This window comes from Elephantulus edwardii, unplaced genomic scaffold, assembly GCF_000299155.1.
Source record: "Elephantulus edwardii isolate Elephantulus edwardi_28Jun2011 unplaced genomic scaffold, EleEdw1.0 scaffold00013, whole genome shotgun sequence".
In the NCBI taxonomy this organism is placed as follows: domain Eukaryota; kingdom Metazoa; phylum Chordata; class Mammalia; order Macroscelidea; family Macroscelididae; genus Elephantulus; species Elephantulus edwardii.
The window spans coordinates 16,832,702-16,853,242 of NW_006399763.1; the positions used below are offsets into that span (position 1 = coordinate 16,832,702).

Genomic DNA, 20,541 nt, shown 5'->3' on the forward strand with positions numbered 1-20,541 from the left:
TCTCAAATCCTCTGCTTGCGAACTTGGGAATCACTTTGTGGTTTGTTGTTATGTCCTATCGAGTTGCTTGTGACTTATAGCAACCCTCTGCACAACAGCTCGGGAACCTGCTCTATCCTGTGCTAACCTTATTGTCTCTGACATAACCTACCCCCATTACCCCAGTCATTGAATCAATGCATCTCATCGAGGGTCTTCCTCTCCTGCGCTGTACCTCCACCATCCCAAGCATGACATCCCTCTCCAAGTACTGGTCCCTCCTTGCAATATATCCAGAGTTTGTCAGATGAAGCTTCAGAATCTTTGCCCCCAAAGAGCAGCCTGATTTCACCCTCTCTAGGATGAAGCTCTTTGTTCATGGTATACTCAATACTCAGGCACTATATCTGAAAGGTATCAATTCTCCTATCTGAAGCCTTGCCTTAAAGGAGCAGCCTGGTCTCACTGTCTCTAGGACAAACCTGTTTGTTCTCCTGGCTGTCCATGGTATATTCAAGACTCTTCTCTAGCACCACAGCTCAAAGGCATCAATTATCTTCCAGCCTTCTGATGCATGGCAAGTAATTGTGAAGACTATGACCTGGATCAAGTGCACCTTAGCGTCCAGACTGGCATCATTGCTCTTCAGTATTCTGGAGATATCCCCAACAGCAGACTTTTCCAGTGCAATTAATCTTTTAATTCGCTGGCTGCTGGTACCAAGAGTGTTGATTTTGGAGCCAAGCAAACTAAAGCTGCTAACAATCTCAATCTCTTCACCATCTATCATGATGCTGCCAATCAGCCCAGTGGTGAGAATCTGTGTTTAACACTAAGTGGAGTCAAATCTAAATTTCATATCCGACCTAAAATTCTTCCCACCAAACTTCCAAAGGTCAAAGCTGGAACAATTTGAGCAACAGAGGAAATAGAGGATACTTGATCTTAATCCATCATGATAGGAAAGGTGGAGGGTCAGCAAAGGAGAAGGAGACCGTCAACGAGATGGATTGACATGGCAACAGCAGCAATGGGCTGAAATGTGCTCGAGATGCTGAGATGGTACAGGATAGGACAGAGCTCAGACCTATTGTTGATACGGTCACTGTTAGTCACGCTTGACTCAGTGGCACCGAACAACAACAGTCCACAGAATAACAAATTTCCCTGTGAGTATACTTCCACAAATAAATGAATATAAATGAGTGTGTGGTAGAACCCCAGTCAATAACGGTTGACGATATGAGAGAAGTAGAAAGTTCCCCACTAGCCATCAAGGTAGAATTTTTTAGGTAACATCTGCCAATAAATATTAAAATTAATGAGTGAATGTTAAAATGAATTTGTAGGCTAAAGTGGGATATTTGCTCAAATATACAAGATATTTGTACACCATCAGCTTATCTTTTTTTGGGGGGATCACAGGCAACTTAATGACACATAACAACAACAATCAGAAGATTTATTCATTTGCTTTGAGATTATACTATGAATTACTATTTTATATACCCAATTTGAAAACAATTCACTGTATTTTGGAATCACCTTGATTTTCCATTCAGAAGTTCACTAATAGATACTATTTATTCCCTTAATTTTGCCTTTTGCTTGTCCTACTTCACTGACTGATGTCTCTAGTTCCCAATTTTTAGTCTAGTAAGCTTACTTTATATGGCATATTTCTATATCTGGATGGTATCATGTGTGTTAATTTAGGTTGTTGACTGCTGTTGTAGGTTCTATATCCTGAGAATTCCACTTAGTATTTCCTGTAATATTGGTTTGATTTTTACAGATTAGTTTATATTTATTGGAAAATGTCTCATGACTCCCACTGTATTTGAGTTCTGGTGGTCTAGAAGGTAGAGAGATGTGCTGCTAATCAAAGAGCAGTTGCTCATTGGCAGTTTGCATCCACCAATAGCTTCATGGGAGAAAGATGGACAATCTCTCACCAAGTAATTTACAGTGTCTGAAACCCCCCTAGAGGGTCAGCTGTGAGTTGGTTCTGAGTGGATGCATCAGCTTTTCTTTTAAAATGCTGAAACGTTTATTTACAAGAGAACCCCTCCCCCCCGCCCCCCTCCCCATGGTTTTACTGTGGAGATACCTGGCAGGCATGACCTTTAACAAGTGGCCAAATTTAATCTCTAGAGTACTAAGACATTAACATAAGTGCCCCCTGATAAAATGTACTGAGAAGAGCACATTATTCTGTGTTACTCCTTAAAAAAAAAGTGTATTATTAAGCTAATCATAAGAAATCCTTAAATAGAGCCAAAACAACAGATTAGTATTTTGCTAAATCAGTCATCAGTTTTCTTAAACTGTCAAGGCCATGAAAGACAAACATGGACTGCAGAACTGTCACGGGTTGGGAGAAGCTAAGGAGCTTTGATGGCTAAATGCAAGGTAGGATTCCACCTTGGCTGTGGAACAGAAAAAAAAGGATATGAGGAGAAAAACTAATAACATTCGAGTAAAATTTGTTGTGGTTGCTTTTGGGTGCCTTCAAGTCAGAATTGACTCATAGCTGACCCTCTGGTACGTTTTCCAGAGGCTGTGGATTCCATGGGAGGAGCTTGCCCATCTTTCTCCCACGGAGCAGCTGGTAGATTCAAACTGTGGGCCTTTGGGTTGGCACTGTGGCTCCTTAACACTCTGCTGTGAATAAAGTCTATAGTGTCATTAATAGTGTCCTACTGATGTTAATATCTTAGTTTTGATGAATGAATGACGGTTATGTCAGATGTTAATATTAGTGAAAGTGGGAACACTGCTACTTTTGCAAATGCTCAGTCTGTCCAAAAGGATTTTAGAGAAAAACATTGAAATGCTTCCTACCATTGAGTGCACTGAGTGTTTTTAAATTCCCTCTTAACTCCTGGCTGTAGAATTGTTTGCAGTGTGGGGTGATGCTCCACTGGATTTCCGAGGCTGTAAATCTCACAGGAAGAGATTGCCCACCTTCCTCCCAAGAAGCCATTGGCACATTTGAGCTGCTGGAGTTGTACAGTTTTTGGTTTAGAAGCACAACCTGCCACGGACTGAAGGCCCAGAGTTCCTTGCTTTTTAATAGCCAATGATATCTTAAAGAAAGTAAATTTACAAGTCTGATTGTGTATTGTTGTTGTTGTGTGCTATGGAGTTGGAATCCACACATAGCTGGCTCTCCAGTGGGTTTTCAGAGGCAGTAAATGGCATGGGAGGAGATTGCCCATTCTTTTTCCACAGAGAGCAGCTGGTGGATTTGAACCGTGCATACCTTTCGGATAGCAGCACAGATTCCTACCACTAGGCCACAAGAACTATATGATATCTATGATTTATGTAGTGCCAAGCAACATTTTCACAAATGCTAAATTTCATGTATATATGAAAAAGTCTGCTCGGCTCCACAGTCAACACTCTTGGCACCAGCAGTCAGGAAATCAAAAAGCGTATTGCGATGGGAAAGTCTGCTGTTAGGGACCTCTCTAGAGTACTCAGGAGCAACAGTGTCTCTCTGGAGACTAAGGTGCGCCTGATACAGGCCATGGTATTTGCAGTCACTTGTTATGCATCAGAGAGTTGGCCAATGACTAGGGAGGACAGAAGGAGAGTGGATGCTTTTGAGCTGTGGTGCTGGAGAAGGGTACCATGGACTGCCAGGAAAACAAACAGATTCATCTTGGAGAGGATTAAACCAAGCTACTCCTTGGAGGCAAGGATTCTGGGGCTTCGTCTGACATACTTTGGACATGTTGCCAGGAGGGACGGGTCCTTGGAGAGGGACATCATGCTTGGGAGGGTGGAGGGACAGCGCAGGAGGGGAAGACCCTCTATGAGATGGATTGATTCGGTGACTGGGGTAATCGGGATGGGTGTGTTAGAGGCAGTGCGGTTGGCGCAGGATAGAGCAGGGTTTAGAGCTGTTGTGCATAGGGTCGCTATGAGTCGGAAACGACTCGACGGCACATAACAACAACAACAACAATGAAAAAGATCTCTGATGGCAACCCAAAGACATGAGGTTTGTATCTACCAACTGCTTCTCGGGAGACAGATGGGCCATCTCCTCATACATTTCACAGCCTCTGAAAACCTGGGAGGTCAGCTATGAGACCATTCCAACTCTCTGACAATGAACACCAGGAACGTGTGTGTGTGTGTGTGTGTGTGTGTGTTTGCAAATACCTTTAGAAAAATCTTTAAATTTAAATTTAAAGTTCCCCCTTCTTTATTATGTTTTTCTTCCTGCTTGTAACACCCTTTTATGAACTTTGACAGTTCAACTCTCCTGTTATTTCATGTGATCTTCATCTTTGAGCAAAAAATGTTGAACTGGAAGCCAGTGGACCTGGTACCAGTATTTTTAATCTGGTTTTGTTACTTACTAGCTCATTGTCCTTTCAGTTCTAACATTCTGGGGCTCAAATATCAAATTTTGGCTGAATGTATATTACTTAATATGAGAATGAAAATGATATTTTAAAATTTATTTTTCTTTTTATTGAGATCCTGTGTAACTTTTCATTACATTTCCAAAATCCTTTGCTTATATACATTTTTTTCACCTCACCATCAAAATCTGTTGATTCTACAACAGACTTCACAATGTAGAAACTTTGCTCTGACTTTTCACCTTTTCGGGGAGTGGGGAGTGTCTACTTGTTTCGCTAGAGCAAAGAAGGGATGAGGAGTAATGCTTGAATAGTGGGCCTTGGCTTCGAAGTTGAGTTTGGACTTTATAAATCATGGAAGATGTTTGTGAGAGAGAGTGACATAGGAAACTACCGTCTAGTAGGTGATTTCTATTTCCCCAGCATGGGCCGAGGAAAGAGAGATGTAGGAGCTGATGTTATTGAGCTATTCCCAGATGAGGTGCTCACTGCTTTATGTGCGTTATGTCATTTAATCTACACAGTAGCCCCTGGACATTAGTATTGGTAGTAGCAGTTTCATTTTCAGATGAGGAAACTAAAGCTGAGAGGTTAAGTAACAAAGTTCCTTCAGTGAGTAAAACTATTGTCCAGGAGTGAGTGACTCTGTACACTGTAACATTTGCCGTTAGCCCAGGACGAGTTGGGGCAATTAGATAGTCCAGGTGATGAGGTTCAAGCAGAGTCAACAGTGGTGGGAATGGAGCATGGGGCCCGAGGTGCTGAACATCCATCCTTACAAGAGAGCTGTAATCACAGGGCTGTGATTTAATTTGCCTGTAGACATTTCACCTCTGTACTTGATGTTTCTGTAGAAGCTGCTGCCCAGTGGTGAAAACTTTGCCAAGAACCATGATGACATCATGGAAAACTTGCCTCTAATGTCTTAAGTAGCTTCGGCCTCTTGGCTAATTTTTTTTTCTCAAATAAGAAATGTATTGATTTAATGTAAGTGCTGAAGTTGCGTGTGTTCATTTTAAGAAAGGAACCCTGGAGGCAGAGTAATTAAGTGCTTGGCTGTTATCTGAGAGGTTGAGTGTTTGAACCAACCAATGGATGACGAAAACTCAAAACTCATAGTAACCCTGTAGACTTTCCAAGGCTATATTCTGTATGGAAGCATATTGCCATGTCATTCTCCTTTGGAGTGGCTGGTGTGTTTGAACTGTCAACTTTTTGGTTAGCAGCTGAGTGCTTACCATTGGACTACCAAGGCCTCTTCCCATAAAGATTCAACTCAACTCATTGCTGTCAAGTTGGAACCAACTCATAGCTGACCCTCTATTGGTTTTCTGAGGCTGTAAATTGCCTAGGAGCAGATAATGCATATTCTGGCCCCCATAGAGCTGCTGGTGGATTTGAACCATGTGCAGAGCTCCCACAAAAGTTAGAGTTTAAGAAATTGTGGGACAGTTCCTAGTCTGTTTTAGAGAATTGCTCTGCTATAGACTGATTTGATGGCAGTGAGTTTTGACGTAGTGATAATTTAAGTAAAACAACTTCCAAATGTTCTGAAGTATCTCATGATTTTTTTTCTTATTGTTGTTCAGCTAAGCATGTTATTACAGAAGTTTGATCAATTATTTCTTTTATTAATCATCACTCTCGCTCTTCTGCTAATCTAGGCTTATTTCTAGAGACCTACTTGCTTTACAGTGGTGTGAGTTGATACATCACAGAATTGCATAATTTATTTTACTTTTATTTTATAATTTATTCTTTTCTTTTTCCTAAGGAAAAAGAGAGTGCATGCATTTTGACCTTGCAAAGCTTTAAGAAGAACTGTGCAAAGGCACAGTTCAAAAAGAATTTCATTCCAGTGTCTTGAATGTTTGAGATTACCTGGGGTAGTGTAGGCCAGCCCAGTGACCTCTCTTCTGTGTCTTCTGCAGGTGATAAGAAGTACATCATGGGACCCAAGCTTTCTACTTTGGATGCCACTGTCTTCGGGCACTTGGCACAGGCAATGTGGACCTTACCAGGGACGAGACCTGAGCGACTGATCAAAGGCAAGTCTTGCAAATCTCTTCCAGATTGGAGACCACTGGGTTGAGAGGATACCACATAGGGACTTCTAGGCTGATGCCTGTGGACTTGGAGAGAACAGCATGTGGTGTCCAGAGCCAGGCTTGAATCTCCAGATTTAGGTCATGCAGGGGTGGAGAAGACACTTAAAAGATCAGGAGCCATATAATGTTCTTTTTAAAGAAATGATCAACCTTTTTGGTGGATTTCTTTTGAGTTTCACTGGAGACAGAAACATTTGGGAATCTGACACCATCTTCTGCAGTGAGCTTTTGGCACTTAGCTGCATGAACTTTGCTCCTTTAAAAGAGGAAGCAGCCTCTTCCTGGGGCTGGAATAATATGAATTATTAAAATCCAAGGAAAATCTCTACATCTCATCTTAGTGATTAACTCCTCCTCTAAGCTCTTTAGTCTGAACTACTATCAGCCAGCCAAATAACTAATTTTGTTTCTAATTCTTTCTTAGTCTTTTTTCTTATTACAGTAGAGGCCTTACCAAGAAGTGACAAGTGGAAAAAGAAATAAAAACAACTTAAACACTGAAACACTTAGAATTGATTCTGTATTAGCAGTGTGAAGGGTGGCATCAAGAAATTTTCTGCCTAGGGTTTATAATATATGTGTATGTCTGTGAAAATGAGTTTTTGGTTCTAGATATTATTTAGAGTTACTTCTGAAACCAGCTAGATTAAGAAGAAATTTTCTTTTAGTTAGGGAAAAAGGATGACATACTTTAATAGTTTTTTTAAAAACTCGTACTGTGTGTATATATATGCATACACATATACATACACACACACACACATGCAGGTTGTTGCTCAGTGTCTGTGGGTAATTGGTGTCAGGACCCAGCAGTTACTCAAAGTCTGTGGAAGCTCAAATCCCTTATGTAAATGGTATGACTTTTGTATATAATTTATACACATCCTTCTATATGTTTTAAATAATCTCTAGATTATTCATAATTTTTTTTTGTTGAATGCAAGGTGGGCTAAATCCATGGATGTGGAACCTGTGGATACCGAGCACTGACTGTATGTATGTATGTGTGCACACACACACACACACACACACGCACAAACACATATGGTGGTGTAGTGCACAATGTATTGATTTTCTAACTGAAAGGTCATTGGTTTATATCTATTAGCTGCTCTGTGGGGAGAAGTTAGACACTCTTTTCTTGTAAATATTGTAAATAATGTACAACCTTGGAAACCTGGTGGAGGATCATCATGATTTGGAATCAGTGTGGTGGTAGTAGATTATATTTATCTCTATAAACCACTATTATTTTCTTCTACAACTTGTCAGTTTGTTGTACAGTGGTGACTTGCATGTTGCTGTAACTCTGGGAGCTATGCCACTGGTATTTCAAATACCAGCAGGGATTTCTATAGTGGACAGTTCAGTGGAGATTTGAGACTAAGAGTAAGAAGCAGTACCGACCATCCACTTCTGAAATAAAAGGCCCTTATAAAAGCCTCATGAAAGCAATGGAACATTGGCATAGTTCTGGAATAGGAGCTCCTGAGGCTGGAAGGCACATGAAATATGACCTGGGAAGAGCTGCCTCCTCAAAGTAGAGTCTGCCTTAATGCCGTGATGGAGAAGGGATTTTACCCAGCGAAGGACTTTTCATTTCCTGATGGGGCAAGTCTTCAGATGAAGCAAAATGCTACAAACATGCATGCATTCATGATTGAAAGGTGGAATATATGCAGTATGATTCTAGGAAAGTCAACAGTTGCTAAAAAAATGAAATTAAAAGTCAATATCCTAGGCATTAGTGAGCTGAAAGGGACTAGTCTTGATTTTTTTTTAACCAGATAGTCATTTGGTCTATATCATGCTGGTAATGACAGTTTGAAGAAGAATGGTATAGTTTTCATCAAGAAGATCATTTCAAGATACTGCTTGAAGTGCAATGCTGTCAATAATATTGTTAGGAGCTGTTGAGTATGAGCCATAACAATCCTATGAATAACAAATCTGAAGTCTGTCCTGTCCTGTATCATCCTCACATACTTAAGCCCATTGCTGCAGTCACTGTGTCTGCATCTGGTTGAGAGCTTTCCTCTCACACTGACCTTGCATCTTTTCAAGCATCATGTCGCTCTCCCAGGAATAGCTCTCACTTGGTACCAGCAGTCAGGAGATCAAGAGATGTAGTATTGCACTGGAAAAGTCTGCAGTCAGGACTTCTTCAAATTTTGAGGAGCAATGATGTACGTTTGAGGACTAAGGTGCACCTGATTCAGGACATAGTCTTTTCAGTCACTTACTATGCATCTGAGAGGTGTACAGTGAATAATGATGCCAGAAGAATTGATGACTTTAGCTCTGGCATTGTAAAAGAGTGCTGAATATTCCATGATCTGCTAAAACACCAAATAGATACATCTTGGAGAAAGCGCAACCAGAGTGTTCCTTGATGCAAGAATGGTGAAACTTCATTTCACAGTCTTTGGGCATTTGCTAGGTGAGGCTGTCAATGATAGGATAATATTAATAAACATACAAAGAAGACCTGTTAATATGACTTTTGGTCAAATATATGCATCAACCACTAAAGACAAAGATGAAGAAATTTAGAATTTCTGCCAACTTCTGCAGTCTGAAATGGATAGCACGTGTAATCAAGATGATAATTGATGGCTGGAATGCAAAAGCTGGAAACAAAGGAGGACTGGTAGTTGGAAAGTCGGAGCCTGATAACAGAAATGAAGCTAGAGGTAGAACAAGAAAATAAATAGTTTTGTGCAAGGTATGTAAATTTTGTACAAATTTATTTATTGAAAATACACAAACCCAAACACCTATACATAAATTATTGGTGACTGGCTGAGTTTTCTACAGAAGAAAATTCAAAGAAATACACACATGTAAATATGTCTATATTTCCCTCTCTGTTTATCTATCTAGAATTGAAATATTGCAGCAAAGAGATGAAGCCCTGGATATGCTCACTTGTATATGCCAAGAAATTTGGAAAATAACAACTTGACCAATAGAGTAGGGGAAAAACATTCATATATGTGCCTATTACAAAAACTAACAGAGTGCAGAAATTATCAACCAACTTCAGTAATATACACAAGTAAAAATCTAGCTACTTCTTGTTGTTAATGTGCTGTTGAGTCACCTGCAACTCATACAACAACCCTAAACCCTGCTCTATCCTGTGCCATTCTCAATGTCTCTGACACACCTAACCCCATTACTCCAGTCACTGAATCAATCCCTCTCATCATGGGTCTTCCTCTCTTGTGCTGTCCCTCCATTCTCCCAAGCATGATGTCCCTCTCCAAGGACTGGTCCCTCCTTGCAACATGTCCAAAGTATGTCAGATGAAGCTTCAGAATCCTTGCCTCCAAAGAACAGCCTGGTCTCACCCTCTCTAGGATGAACCTGTTTGTTCTCCTAGCAGTCCATGGTATATTCAACACTCTTCTCCAGCACCACAGTTTAAAAGCATCAATTTTCCTGCTATTATCCCTAGTCATTGTTCAGCTTTCCGATGCATAAAGGCTGCAAGAGTACATCAGTAGGAGAGTATCAGAAACCCAAGCTGGATTGAGAAAAAGTGGCGCAATGAGAGATGTCATTGCTACTGTCAAATGGATCTTGGATGAAAATAGAGAATACCAGAAAGATGTTTACTTATGTTTTATTGGCTGTACGAAGGTATTTGATTATGTTGATCACAATAAATTATGGTTAACATTGAGAAGAATGAGAATACAAGAAATCTTTGTGCTCATGCAAAACCTCTATATGTAAACCAAAAAACTATCCCTTGAACAGAGCAAGGGGATGCTAAGAGGACTGTGATGATGAGTGAAGATAGAGCAAGGTTCTAATCTGTTGTTTATAGTGTCACTGTGGGTCAGGGACGACTTTATAGCACCTAAAGACAGCAACTAATCCAGGCCATGGTTTTCTCAATTACTTGTTATGCTTCAGAAAGTTGGACAATGACTAAGAATGACAGAAGAATAGATGCCTTTGAGTTACGGTGCTGGAGAAGAGTTTTGAACCATGGACTGCCAAGAGAACAAATAGGTCTATCTTGGAGAGGGAGAAACCACGTGTCTTCTTGGAGGCTAGGATTTTGAAGCTCTGCCTGCCTTACTTTGGGCATATGACCAGGAGAGATCAGAAGGACATCATGCTTGGGAGGGTGGACAGACTGCGCAGGAGAGGAAGACCCCAGATAAGGTGGATTGATATAGTAACTGGGGCAATGGGGGTTGGTGTGTCAGAATTAGTGAGACTGGCTCAGGGCAGGGAAGGGTTCAGAGCTGCTGTACAGAGGGTCGTGATGCATCGCAGGCAACTTAACTGATAACATTCTATGGCATGTTTTGAAGCAGGAGTGGCATCTACTTCCTAAACAACTTGCCTCCAGAAACTCTATGAACTTTGATAAATGTCGATAGTTGTAGAGGGGCTTCAGGCCTTTTGTTTATAGGGTCACTATGAGTTGTGCTCGACTCGAAGGCAATCAGCAACAAAACAATGACAACAACAAGGTTTAAAATCAGGAAAAATATGCATCATGGTTGCATCTTTTCACTATATTCAGTCTATTTTGAACAAATAATTTGAGAAGCTTGACTATATTAAGAAGAATGTGATGTCAGATTTGGAGGGAGACTCATCAGTAACCTTAGATATGACACAATCTTGCTTGCAGAAGATGAAGAGGCCTTAAGTGCTTACTGATCATGTTGGATTGTACTTCAGCACAAAACAAAAATCCTCACAACTGGACTGATAAACAGCATCATGATTCATGGAGAAAATATTGTCAACTATTTCATTTTCCTTGGATCCATAATCAACATCCATGTTGTATTTGGAAAACCAGTAGTCAAGGGCCTCTTTCAAGTGCTAGAGAGAAGGATGCCATTTTAAAGACTAAGGTGTGCCTGACTGAAGCTATTATATTTTTGGTTGCTTCCTTTGAGTGTGAAAGTTGTACAATGAATAAGGAAGATCGTAGAAGAAGATGCATTTGGATTGTCTTGTCCAAGAAGAATATGGAATACTGCATGAAGTGCCAACAGAAAATGAAGTCTCTTAGAAGAGATATAATTGGTATGCTACTTAGAAACAAAGATAGTGAGACTGTGTCATATTCTGTGGGTAGGTTGTCAAGAAAGGTTAGTCTTTGGAAAGGGACATTGTGGAAGGTCAAAGAGAGAGGAAGACCCTTGATCAGATGCAGTGCTGCAACAATGGCTTTGAGCATAGAAGAAACTGAGGATAGCACAGGACCAAGAGAGGATTTCCCTCTGAGTATAGAGTTGCTTTGAGTTGGTACCTAACAACAATTACTTACTTGAGAAAATTTAGAAAAGATAAAAAACAAAAATCAATTGCCTGTCAACCATCACCCAGAGAACTGTTAGTCTCTCCCCATCTTTTGTCAAGCACATTTCATAAAATTGGAGTCATGATGTTGACACAATGATAAGCAATTTATAAGCAAATATTCCTTAAAGAATTTGTTCAATACTTTATCCTATCTTATAATTACATTGCAATTTACGCAGTTAATCTGTTTTTAAAAATACTGGTAATTATTGTTTTCTCTCTTTTATAATAAATATTGTTATAAATATGTATTTTTACTCATTTGATGACTTCCCTTAAGCTGCATTTCTTGGTGTGGAATTACTTTCTCAAAGGCCTTGGTGTATATGGCAAAATTGCTTTCTAGAAAGACTGTTAACAGTTTATAGTCCCACCAGTAGTTCCTCAATCAGAGCTGCTTCTTTTTCTCTTTTTCGCAGGTCTATAATGAGCGTTATTTATTTAGAAATTTTTACGTTTGGACAGAAAATACTCCTCTAATTTTATTAGCAAAAATTAGCACACTCATACTGTGGAAGCAGCTTTAATATTTTGATCATGTGTCCTTATTAGAGAATTGAATGTGGGTTTGGGCACTCTTTAAAGTGGAAAAGTGAAGGAAATATAGAAAACTGAAGCAGTGAGTGAAGAGTTTGCAGCACACCTGATCTTTTAGTGCCCAACCCTTTCCTCCCTAGACGAGTAAGAAACACAACCTTTCGTGTTCCAAGGAAAACCTAGTTCAGTGACTCTTTCACCAGCAATTGTTTACTTGAATGTCTGTCTCTTGTTTTATCTGTCATTCTATAAATGAAATAATGCTGGATGTCCTTGAGAAAGTACATAATTAGATCCTCTGTTCATGCTTTTTCTGTTCCCCATTTGCAGTGTTCAGGGAGAGGTTGTCATGGAGAATTTGCCTCAGGAAAGGACTGGGTCAGATAACCATTGAGTGTCTTGTATTTTAATATTTATTAAAGGTAAGAGTTGGGGGCACTCATGAAGAGTTGTGTTGCTAATGCAAAGGCTGGCTCTATCTGATGTCTTGAATCCACTAGGGGCTTAGAGAAAAAGACAGTCTCCTTCTGTGTGATTTACAACATCTGAAGACCCACTGAAGGGTTAACTATGAGTCGATTCTGACTTGACAGCAATTTGTTTGAGTTGGGGTTTTGTTTTTTTCTTCTTGTTGTGTACCATCAGACTGGATCCAGCTGGTACAGGAGGAGATTGCCCTTCCTTCTCCAGCAGAGCATCTGGTGGATTTGAACTGCGTGCTTTAGGGATTGCAGTGCAGCTTCTTGCCACTAGGCCACCAGAGCTCCCTTGTTTCAGTTTTTTAATAAGTATGTAAGCTTGGCTTCAAAGAGAGAAGATAAGAAGGGGAAGAGGAGGGAATCTTTATCCTAGTATTATATTAAGATATTTTTTCTGAAGAAAATGCTGTCCAGTGTCCTTCCTATTGTGTGACAAGTCACCAAAGGGAACAACGAAGTTTGTGGCCAGCGCCTTGCCTGGCTCTGGTGCTGGCATGTGTGTTGGTGGACCAGAAAAGTGTGTTTGTTATGTCAGCCTGTGCTTTCCCAGCATTGTCTGGTCAGTAACCAAGGGATGGGAAGGCAGATGGTCTTGGGAGCCATTGGAAGTTTCACCCTCCCTCTCATCCCAGCCATTTGTGATTAGAAGTTGGAAGGAACCATGTTCTGGATACAGGGATGGTTGGTGATATTTTCAGTGTTAAATTAGACAGGATATTTTTTAATATTAGAGAAACCCAACAATCTGTTTCTGCTACCAACTTTTGGCAGGTAGCACATTGACTAAGTCAGCTGATGGAGAGCTTAGACACAGAAGGGATAGGCAAAGCCAGGTGATGGTAGGACCCAATGATAAATGTTCATTTTCAGGCCCCCGGCAGTCAAGAAATCAAAAGATAAATTGCTCTGGGCAAAGTTGCTGTCAGGGAGTTCTCCAAATGCTGAAGAGCAAATGATGTTAGTCTAGAGACTAAGGTGTGCTTGATTCAGGCCATGGTTGTCTTAATTGCTTGCTATGCATCAGAGAACTTGACAGTGACTAGGATTGACAAAAGAAAAATTGAGGCCTTTGAGTTGTGCTGCAGATACTTTGGACTGCCAAGAGAATAAACAGGTTTATCCTGGAGAAGGTGAAACCAGGCTGCCTCTTGGAAGCAAAGATTTCATTTTTTTAAATAAAATTATTTTATTATTTTTTGCTGTTTTACTTACAAAGTTCATATACATTATTTTTCAAACCTATCGTTCCAATTTCCTTTACTCATCTCTCCATCCACCCATCAAACTGTGTGACCTTATGATTAACAACCCCCCTGCCCATCCTCACCCCTCTGCTTCCCCTGTCCCCAATTAGATCCTCATACAAGTTCTAAAATAATGGTATTATACAGTGTTTGTCCTTATGGGACTGAGTTAGTTCGTTTAGCATAATGTTCTCCAGTCCCTCCTAAGTTAGGTAGTGATTTACAAAATCATTGCTCCTGTGTGCTGTGCAGTATTCCATCATGTGAATGCACCATAATTACTCAGTCCATTCGATTGTGGTTGGACATTTGGGCTATTTCCATGTTCTTGTGATGGTGAATGATGCTGCTATGAACACTGGTGTACAAGTCTCTGTTTGTGCCTCATTTCTCATTTTCTCAGAGTTTTCCAAGCAGTGGACTAGCTGGATCATATGAAATTTTTATGTTCTGTTTTCTGAGGAAATGCCAAATGGAGGCAAGGATTTTGAAGCTCTGTTTCATATGCTTTGGGCACATGTCCAGGAGGAACCAGTTTTTGGAGAAGGACATCATGCTTAGAAGGGTGGAAGGACAGTGCAGGAGAGGATGATATGGATTGACTCAGTGACTGGGGTAATGGGGTAGGTGTATCAGAAACTATGAGATTGGATCAGGATAGAGCAGAATTCAGAGTTGTTGTACACGAGTTGCAGGTGACTCAATGGCACATACAACAACAGAAGCAGGATATTCATGCGTGTTTGTGTGTGTATGAAAGAATGTATTTGAGTTCCAATACCTTGTTCATCTATGTAAACTCTATAAAGTTATCACTACTTTCATGACAACCATTGACACTGAAGTGTGGTACCTGTCCTTTCACAAGTCTTGAGACTCTAGGAAGAATACAAACAAATATTCCACTGTGGTAGCATGAAGCTATCATCAGTAGACAACAGAGGAGAGTGACAGTGAGGCATGGGATCTGGAGACAGCTTGTCTTTGAACCCGAGGTTGCCATTATCCAGCTGCATGACCTTGGGCAAGTTAATGGACCTCTCTGTTGATTTCGTTTATGCAGTGAGAGATAATAAGCCTCGGAGCCAGTTATGAGGCCTTGTGGTTAGGTGGCATTGAGTCTACTCTGCCTCACCACTGTCCTATGGATACAGCACAATGAAGCCTTCCCTGATACTGCGCCTCCTTTACAGTCTCTGGTGCGCTCAAGCCCGTTGCTGCAGTCACAGTGTCAGTCCTCTCACTGAGGGTCTTCCCTTTTGCTCACCTACTTTTCCAAGCATATTGTCCTTTTCCAAGGACTCGCCCTTCCTGGTAACAGGCCCAAAGTACGTGAGAGGAGTGCTTCTAAAGAGCACTCTGACTTGACTTCTTCCAGGACAGAGCTGTTTGTTTTTTTGGCAGTCCGTGGTATAGTCATTATTCATCTTCAGCATCTCAATTCAAAGACATCTGTTCTTTGGCTTTCATTATTCATTATCCAACTTTTGTGTGCCAATGAAACAATGGAAAATACCACAACTTGGATCAAGTGTAACAGTTCATTGATTCCTGGTATACAAACAAGAACAACAACAACAACAACTCAAAAGCAAAAACCACCAAAAGAGACAACCAGAAACAAACCTGTTCTTCCTCCAAAACAGTCTCCCTCCTTAGAGTTCAATTCTGACATATCGTTATCCTATAGGACAGAATAGAACTACCCCGTGTGCGAACAAGGCGGTAATCTTTAAGGAGGAGACGGCGACATCTTTGTCCCATGATATACACAGTACCCAGAATGTTGCGTGGTTTACAATCAGGAAAGGTGTACGTAGGGTTGTATCCTTTCTCTGTCACTATTCAATCTGTATGCTGAACAAATCATTTGAGAAACTGGACTCTATGAAGACCGTGGCGTCAGGGTTGGTGGAAGAAACATCAGCAACCTGTGCTATGCAGATGACACAACCTTGCTGAAAGTGAGGAGACTTGAAACAGCTCGTGCAAAAGATCGATGACTACAGCCTTCAATATGACTCCCATCTCAACATCAAGAAGACAAACATTCTCACCACTAAACCAGGAGACAACATCGTGAAAGATGGAAAAAGTTGAAATTGTCAAAGTTTTCATCTTTCTAGGAGCCACAGTCAACATCTTGATAAGAGCAGTCAGGAAATTAGGAGATGTATTGCGTTGGGCAAATCTCCAAATTACCAAGAAGCAATGATGCCAGTTTGAAGACTAAGGTGTAGTCTTTCCAATCACCTGCTATGCATCTGAGAACTAGACAGTGGATAACAATGACAGAAGAAGAATTGATGCCTTTGAGTTGTGGTCTTGGAGAAGAGCACTGAATATCTCATGCACTGCTGAAAAAACAAACAGATGTCTTTTGGAAAAGGGATAGCCAGATGCTCTGTGGAGCCCAGATGGTAAAACCTCATTCACATTTTGGGCATGTTGCTGGGAGGCTATTTCTTGGAAAGCTAGAGGGTCAGAAAAAGATAGGCAGATACTCAATGGATGAATTAACACAGTGACTGCAGCAGTGGGCTTATATGTGTTGGAGATGATGAGGATGGCACAGTATAGGACAGAGTTCAGATCTGTTGTTCATAGGATCTCAATGAGTCGCACTTGACAGCACCTAACAAGTATACAGTAAGGACTATGTATTTGGTATTATAATTAAAATAATAAATTAGTAATCTATGTTACCCCAGGAATAGATGTTATACCAATTGAATATTTCAGCTAACAGATGTTGCCCTGGATGTGCTCACCAAGTTGTGCCAAGAAATCTGGAGAAAAACCAGTTGGCTAACTGACTGGAAGAGATCTATATTTTTTCCCATTCTAAGAAGGGTGACCCAACAGAGTGTGGAAACTATAGAACAATCTCATTAATTTCACACGCAAGCAAGATTCTATTGAAGACTATCCAAAAACGACTGGAAGAGAACTGCCAGAAGTCCAGGCTGGGTTTAGAAGGGGTCATGGTATTAGGGATATGTCAGATGGATCTTAGCTGAAAGCAGGAAATACCAGAGGAATGTCTATCTGTGTTTCATTGATTATGCAAAGGTGTTTGACTGTATGGGTCATAACAAACTGTGTCTGACTCTGAGAAGAATGAGAATCCCAGAACACTTGATCATGCTAATGCAAAACCTATACTTGGAACAAAAGGCAGTCATCAGAACAGAGCAAGGAAACACTGCATGGTTCAAAATTGGGAAGGGCGTATGCCGGGGATGTGTCCTGTCTCCATACCTTTTCAATCTGTATGCAGAACAGATTATCTAGGAGGCTAGGCTCTATGAGGAGAAGTGTGGCATCAGGATTGGTGGAAGATCTAATAACAATCTGCATTATGCAGATGATACAATCCTCCTTGTTGAAACTGAGGAGGACTTGAAGTGGTTGCTGCAGAGGGTCAAGGGCTGCAGCCTCCAATATGGATTGAGGCTCAGTGTCAAGAAGACAAAGATTCTCACCACTGGCAGCATCAGAATGGATGGTGAAGAGATTGAGATAGTTCACAGCTTTACTTTGCTTGGCTCCATAGGCAGCACTCTTGGCACCATCATCTAGGAAAACAAACAGATTCATCCGGGAGAGGGTTAAACCGGGCTGCTCCTTGGAGGCAAGGATTCTGAGGCTTCATCTGACATATTTTGGACATGTTGTAAGGAGGGACCGGTCCTTGGAGAGGGACATCATGCTTGGGAGGGTGGAGGGACAGCGCAGGAGGGGAAGACCCCCAATGAGGTGGATTGATTCAGTGACTAGGGTGATTGGGATGGGTGTATTGGAGACAGTGTGATTGACACAGGACAGAGCAGAGTTTAGGGCTGTTGTACATAGATAGCGTCGCTATGAGTCTCAGGCAACTCGACGGCACATAACAACAACAACAACAACATGTTACAGTGCATTATGGTGTGTCTAATCCAGGCCATGGCCTTCTCATTTGCTTGCTATGCTCCTGAGATCTGGACAATGAATGACAGAAAAGTTGATGTCTTTGACTCTTGATGCTAGAGAAGAGTATTGTGCATACAATGGACATCTGAGAACAATGGAAAGCCATCACTTGGCAAGACTCCAGGTCTGTCCTGGAGAGGGTGAAATTAGTTTACTCCTTGGAGGCAAGTTTTGAAAATCTGATTCACAAGCTATGGGCATGTGACTAGGAGGGACTAGTTTTTGGAAAAGGACATCATACTTGGAACGATATGAGAGGAAGACCCTAGATGAGATGGATTTACACAGGGACTGTGGCAATGGAGTCAAGTATGTCAGAGACAGGAGATTGGCTCAGGACAGGGCAGGGTTCAGAGTTGTTGTTGACAGAGTTGCTGAATCATAGTCAACTCAATGGCACATAACAACATCAACTGTTCACTGAAGCAATATTAGTGCCACGACATCATGAAGGAGGGTGTGGAAACAAGACTCCAGAAAGAAAAGCCAAAGAAAAAGGAGAGCCTGTCATGAGGATCTGATATTCTAGCTGCTTTTCCATCATAAAGAGGAATGGCTGTTTGATCAAGTAGCAAATCAGATTTCCTAAGTCCCCCGTATATATTGACCAAATAGTTGTTCGGTCTTTTGACAATACACTGTATATTCAATACTCTCTTGAACATAACAAGACATAGTAACTAGGGCAGTGGGAATTGGCCCTCAATTACTTGCTATGCATCAGAGAGCTGGACAATGACAAAGGATGACAGAAGAATTGATGCCTTTGAGTTGTGGTGCTGGAGCAGAGTCTTGAATATACCGTGGGCCACCTAGAGAACAAACAGGTCTGTCTTGGAGAGGGTGAAATCAAGTTTCTCCTTGGAGGCTAAGATTTTGAAGATCCATCTCATATACTTTGGGCATGTGGCCAGGAGAGACTGGTCCTTCGAGATGGCCATCATGCTTGGAAGGATGGAGGGACAGTGCAGGAGAGAAAGGACGACGTGGATTGACATAGTAACTAGGGCAGTGGGAATCGGTGTGTTGGAGTCAGTGAGACTGGCTCAGGACAGGGCAAGCTTCAGAGCTGTTGTACATAGGGTCGCTGTGAGTCACAGGTCACAGGTGACTTGATGGCACATAACAACAACATTCATTGTCCAACTTTCATATGCATACAAAACATTGAAAATACTATGACTTGGGTTAGGGACACCTAAGTCTCTAAGCTGACATTCTTACTCTTTGGCACTTTAAAGAGGTCCTTGAGAAAAGATTCGCAAATGCAGCATAACTTTTGATTTCTTGGCTGCTACTTATCACAGATGTTGCTTGGGGATCCACGCAATGGTCACAGTACTCCCAGTGTGCTTCCTCGCCTTTCTCACAGCCTAGGATCCGTGAGAGAAGGAGCATGAGCACTGTGTGATGTTTGCAAATTTGAAGTTATTTTACTGAGATTCATCTTTACACTTCATTCTGGTTTTTATTATAATGATTTTTATTCTTAAACCCTCAAGTTTTAAAATGAATGTAATTTTTAAAAAGTTAATATTGCATGTCATAAATGCTCTATTATATCTAACATCTGCTGATATGAAAACTAGAGAAAAAGATGATGGCAAATTTTTTGTGAGCTTCCTCACATCTGTATGGTGAAGGCTTAACTAATGCTTTCTGGTTTTGTTCACATGTTATAAAGTTAGGGTTTATGACCTTACTATGTCCTCTGATCTTCCTTTCTTTCTGTGATGAAATAAAAAAACTTATAAAATTTTATAGATACTAAGAATAATAGAACTTGTAGAAAATTTTAGAAATTATCTAGTTCAGTGATTGCCAGCCTTGGATGTACATTAGAATCACCTGTGAAATTTTTAAAGCTAGCCTGTGACCTTTCCCCTTCCACATTGCTTCTGTCAGATTCTCTGTGGGTGAGGCTGGGAATTGGTGTTATTAAAAGGTCACCAAATGATTTTCATGTGCAACCAGAATTGGGAGCCATTCTCTTGCTGCTTTGTGTCCCTCCTTGCATTGTTTTCCCAGTGAGGAAACCGGGGATGAGGTAGGTAATGTGTAAAAGTCATGCTGTAAAGAAGCATTAAAGCAGGGACCAGACGCAGGGCTCCCACCTCTTCCTCCAGGTGCTTATTTCTTCAGGGCCAAGTGTGGAGACAAAACTTCCAAAACAGTAGAACAGAATGAAAATAAAGTTATTAAAACAATTAGTATTAAGTTAGTAAAACAATTAGTAATCCATACAGGGGCACTTGCGATCCTTAGGAGGCCTGGTGACACAGTGTGCAGGCGTTTTGGGCTGGTAATTTGGGCTGCTGTTGAATTCACTGTTGCTCTGAGGGAGAAAGACGGATAGGCTCATTCTGTGAAGATTGACAGCCTCCCAAAACCAATGAAGGGTCACACTGTGTTAAAAACAACTCAATTATTTTGGTTAATAGCCCCCCCCCCAGCATATTATTACAATGAAAATAGCAATTCCCCCAAAATCTCTATA

The 20,541-nt window shown here is 40.9% G+C and overlaps 1 protein-coding gene across 1 annotated transcript in view; it reads left to right on the forward strand.

Annotated features, from left to right (window-relative positions):
* Positions 1-20,541, forward strand: part of FAXC (failed axon connections homolog (Drosophila)) — an 88,552-nt gene that overhangs the window by 61,903 nt on the left and 6,108 nt on the right. The window contains exon 5 of the mRNA XM_006881197.1: positions 6,293-6,409. Coding sequence (XP_006881259.1) covers positions 6,293-6,409 — 117 coding nt within the window. The remainder of the gene's footprint in view (positions 1-6,292; positions 6,410-20,541) is intronic.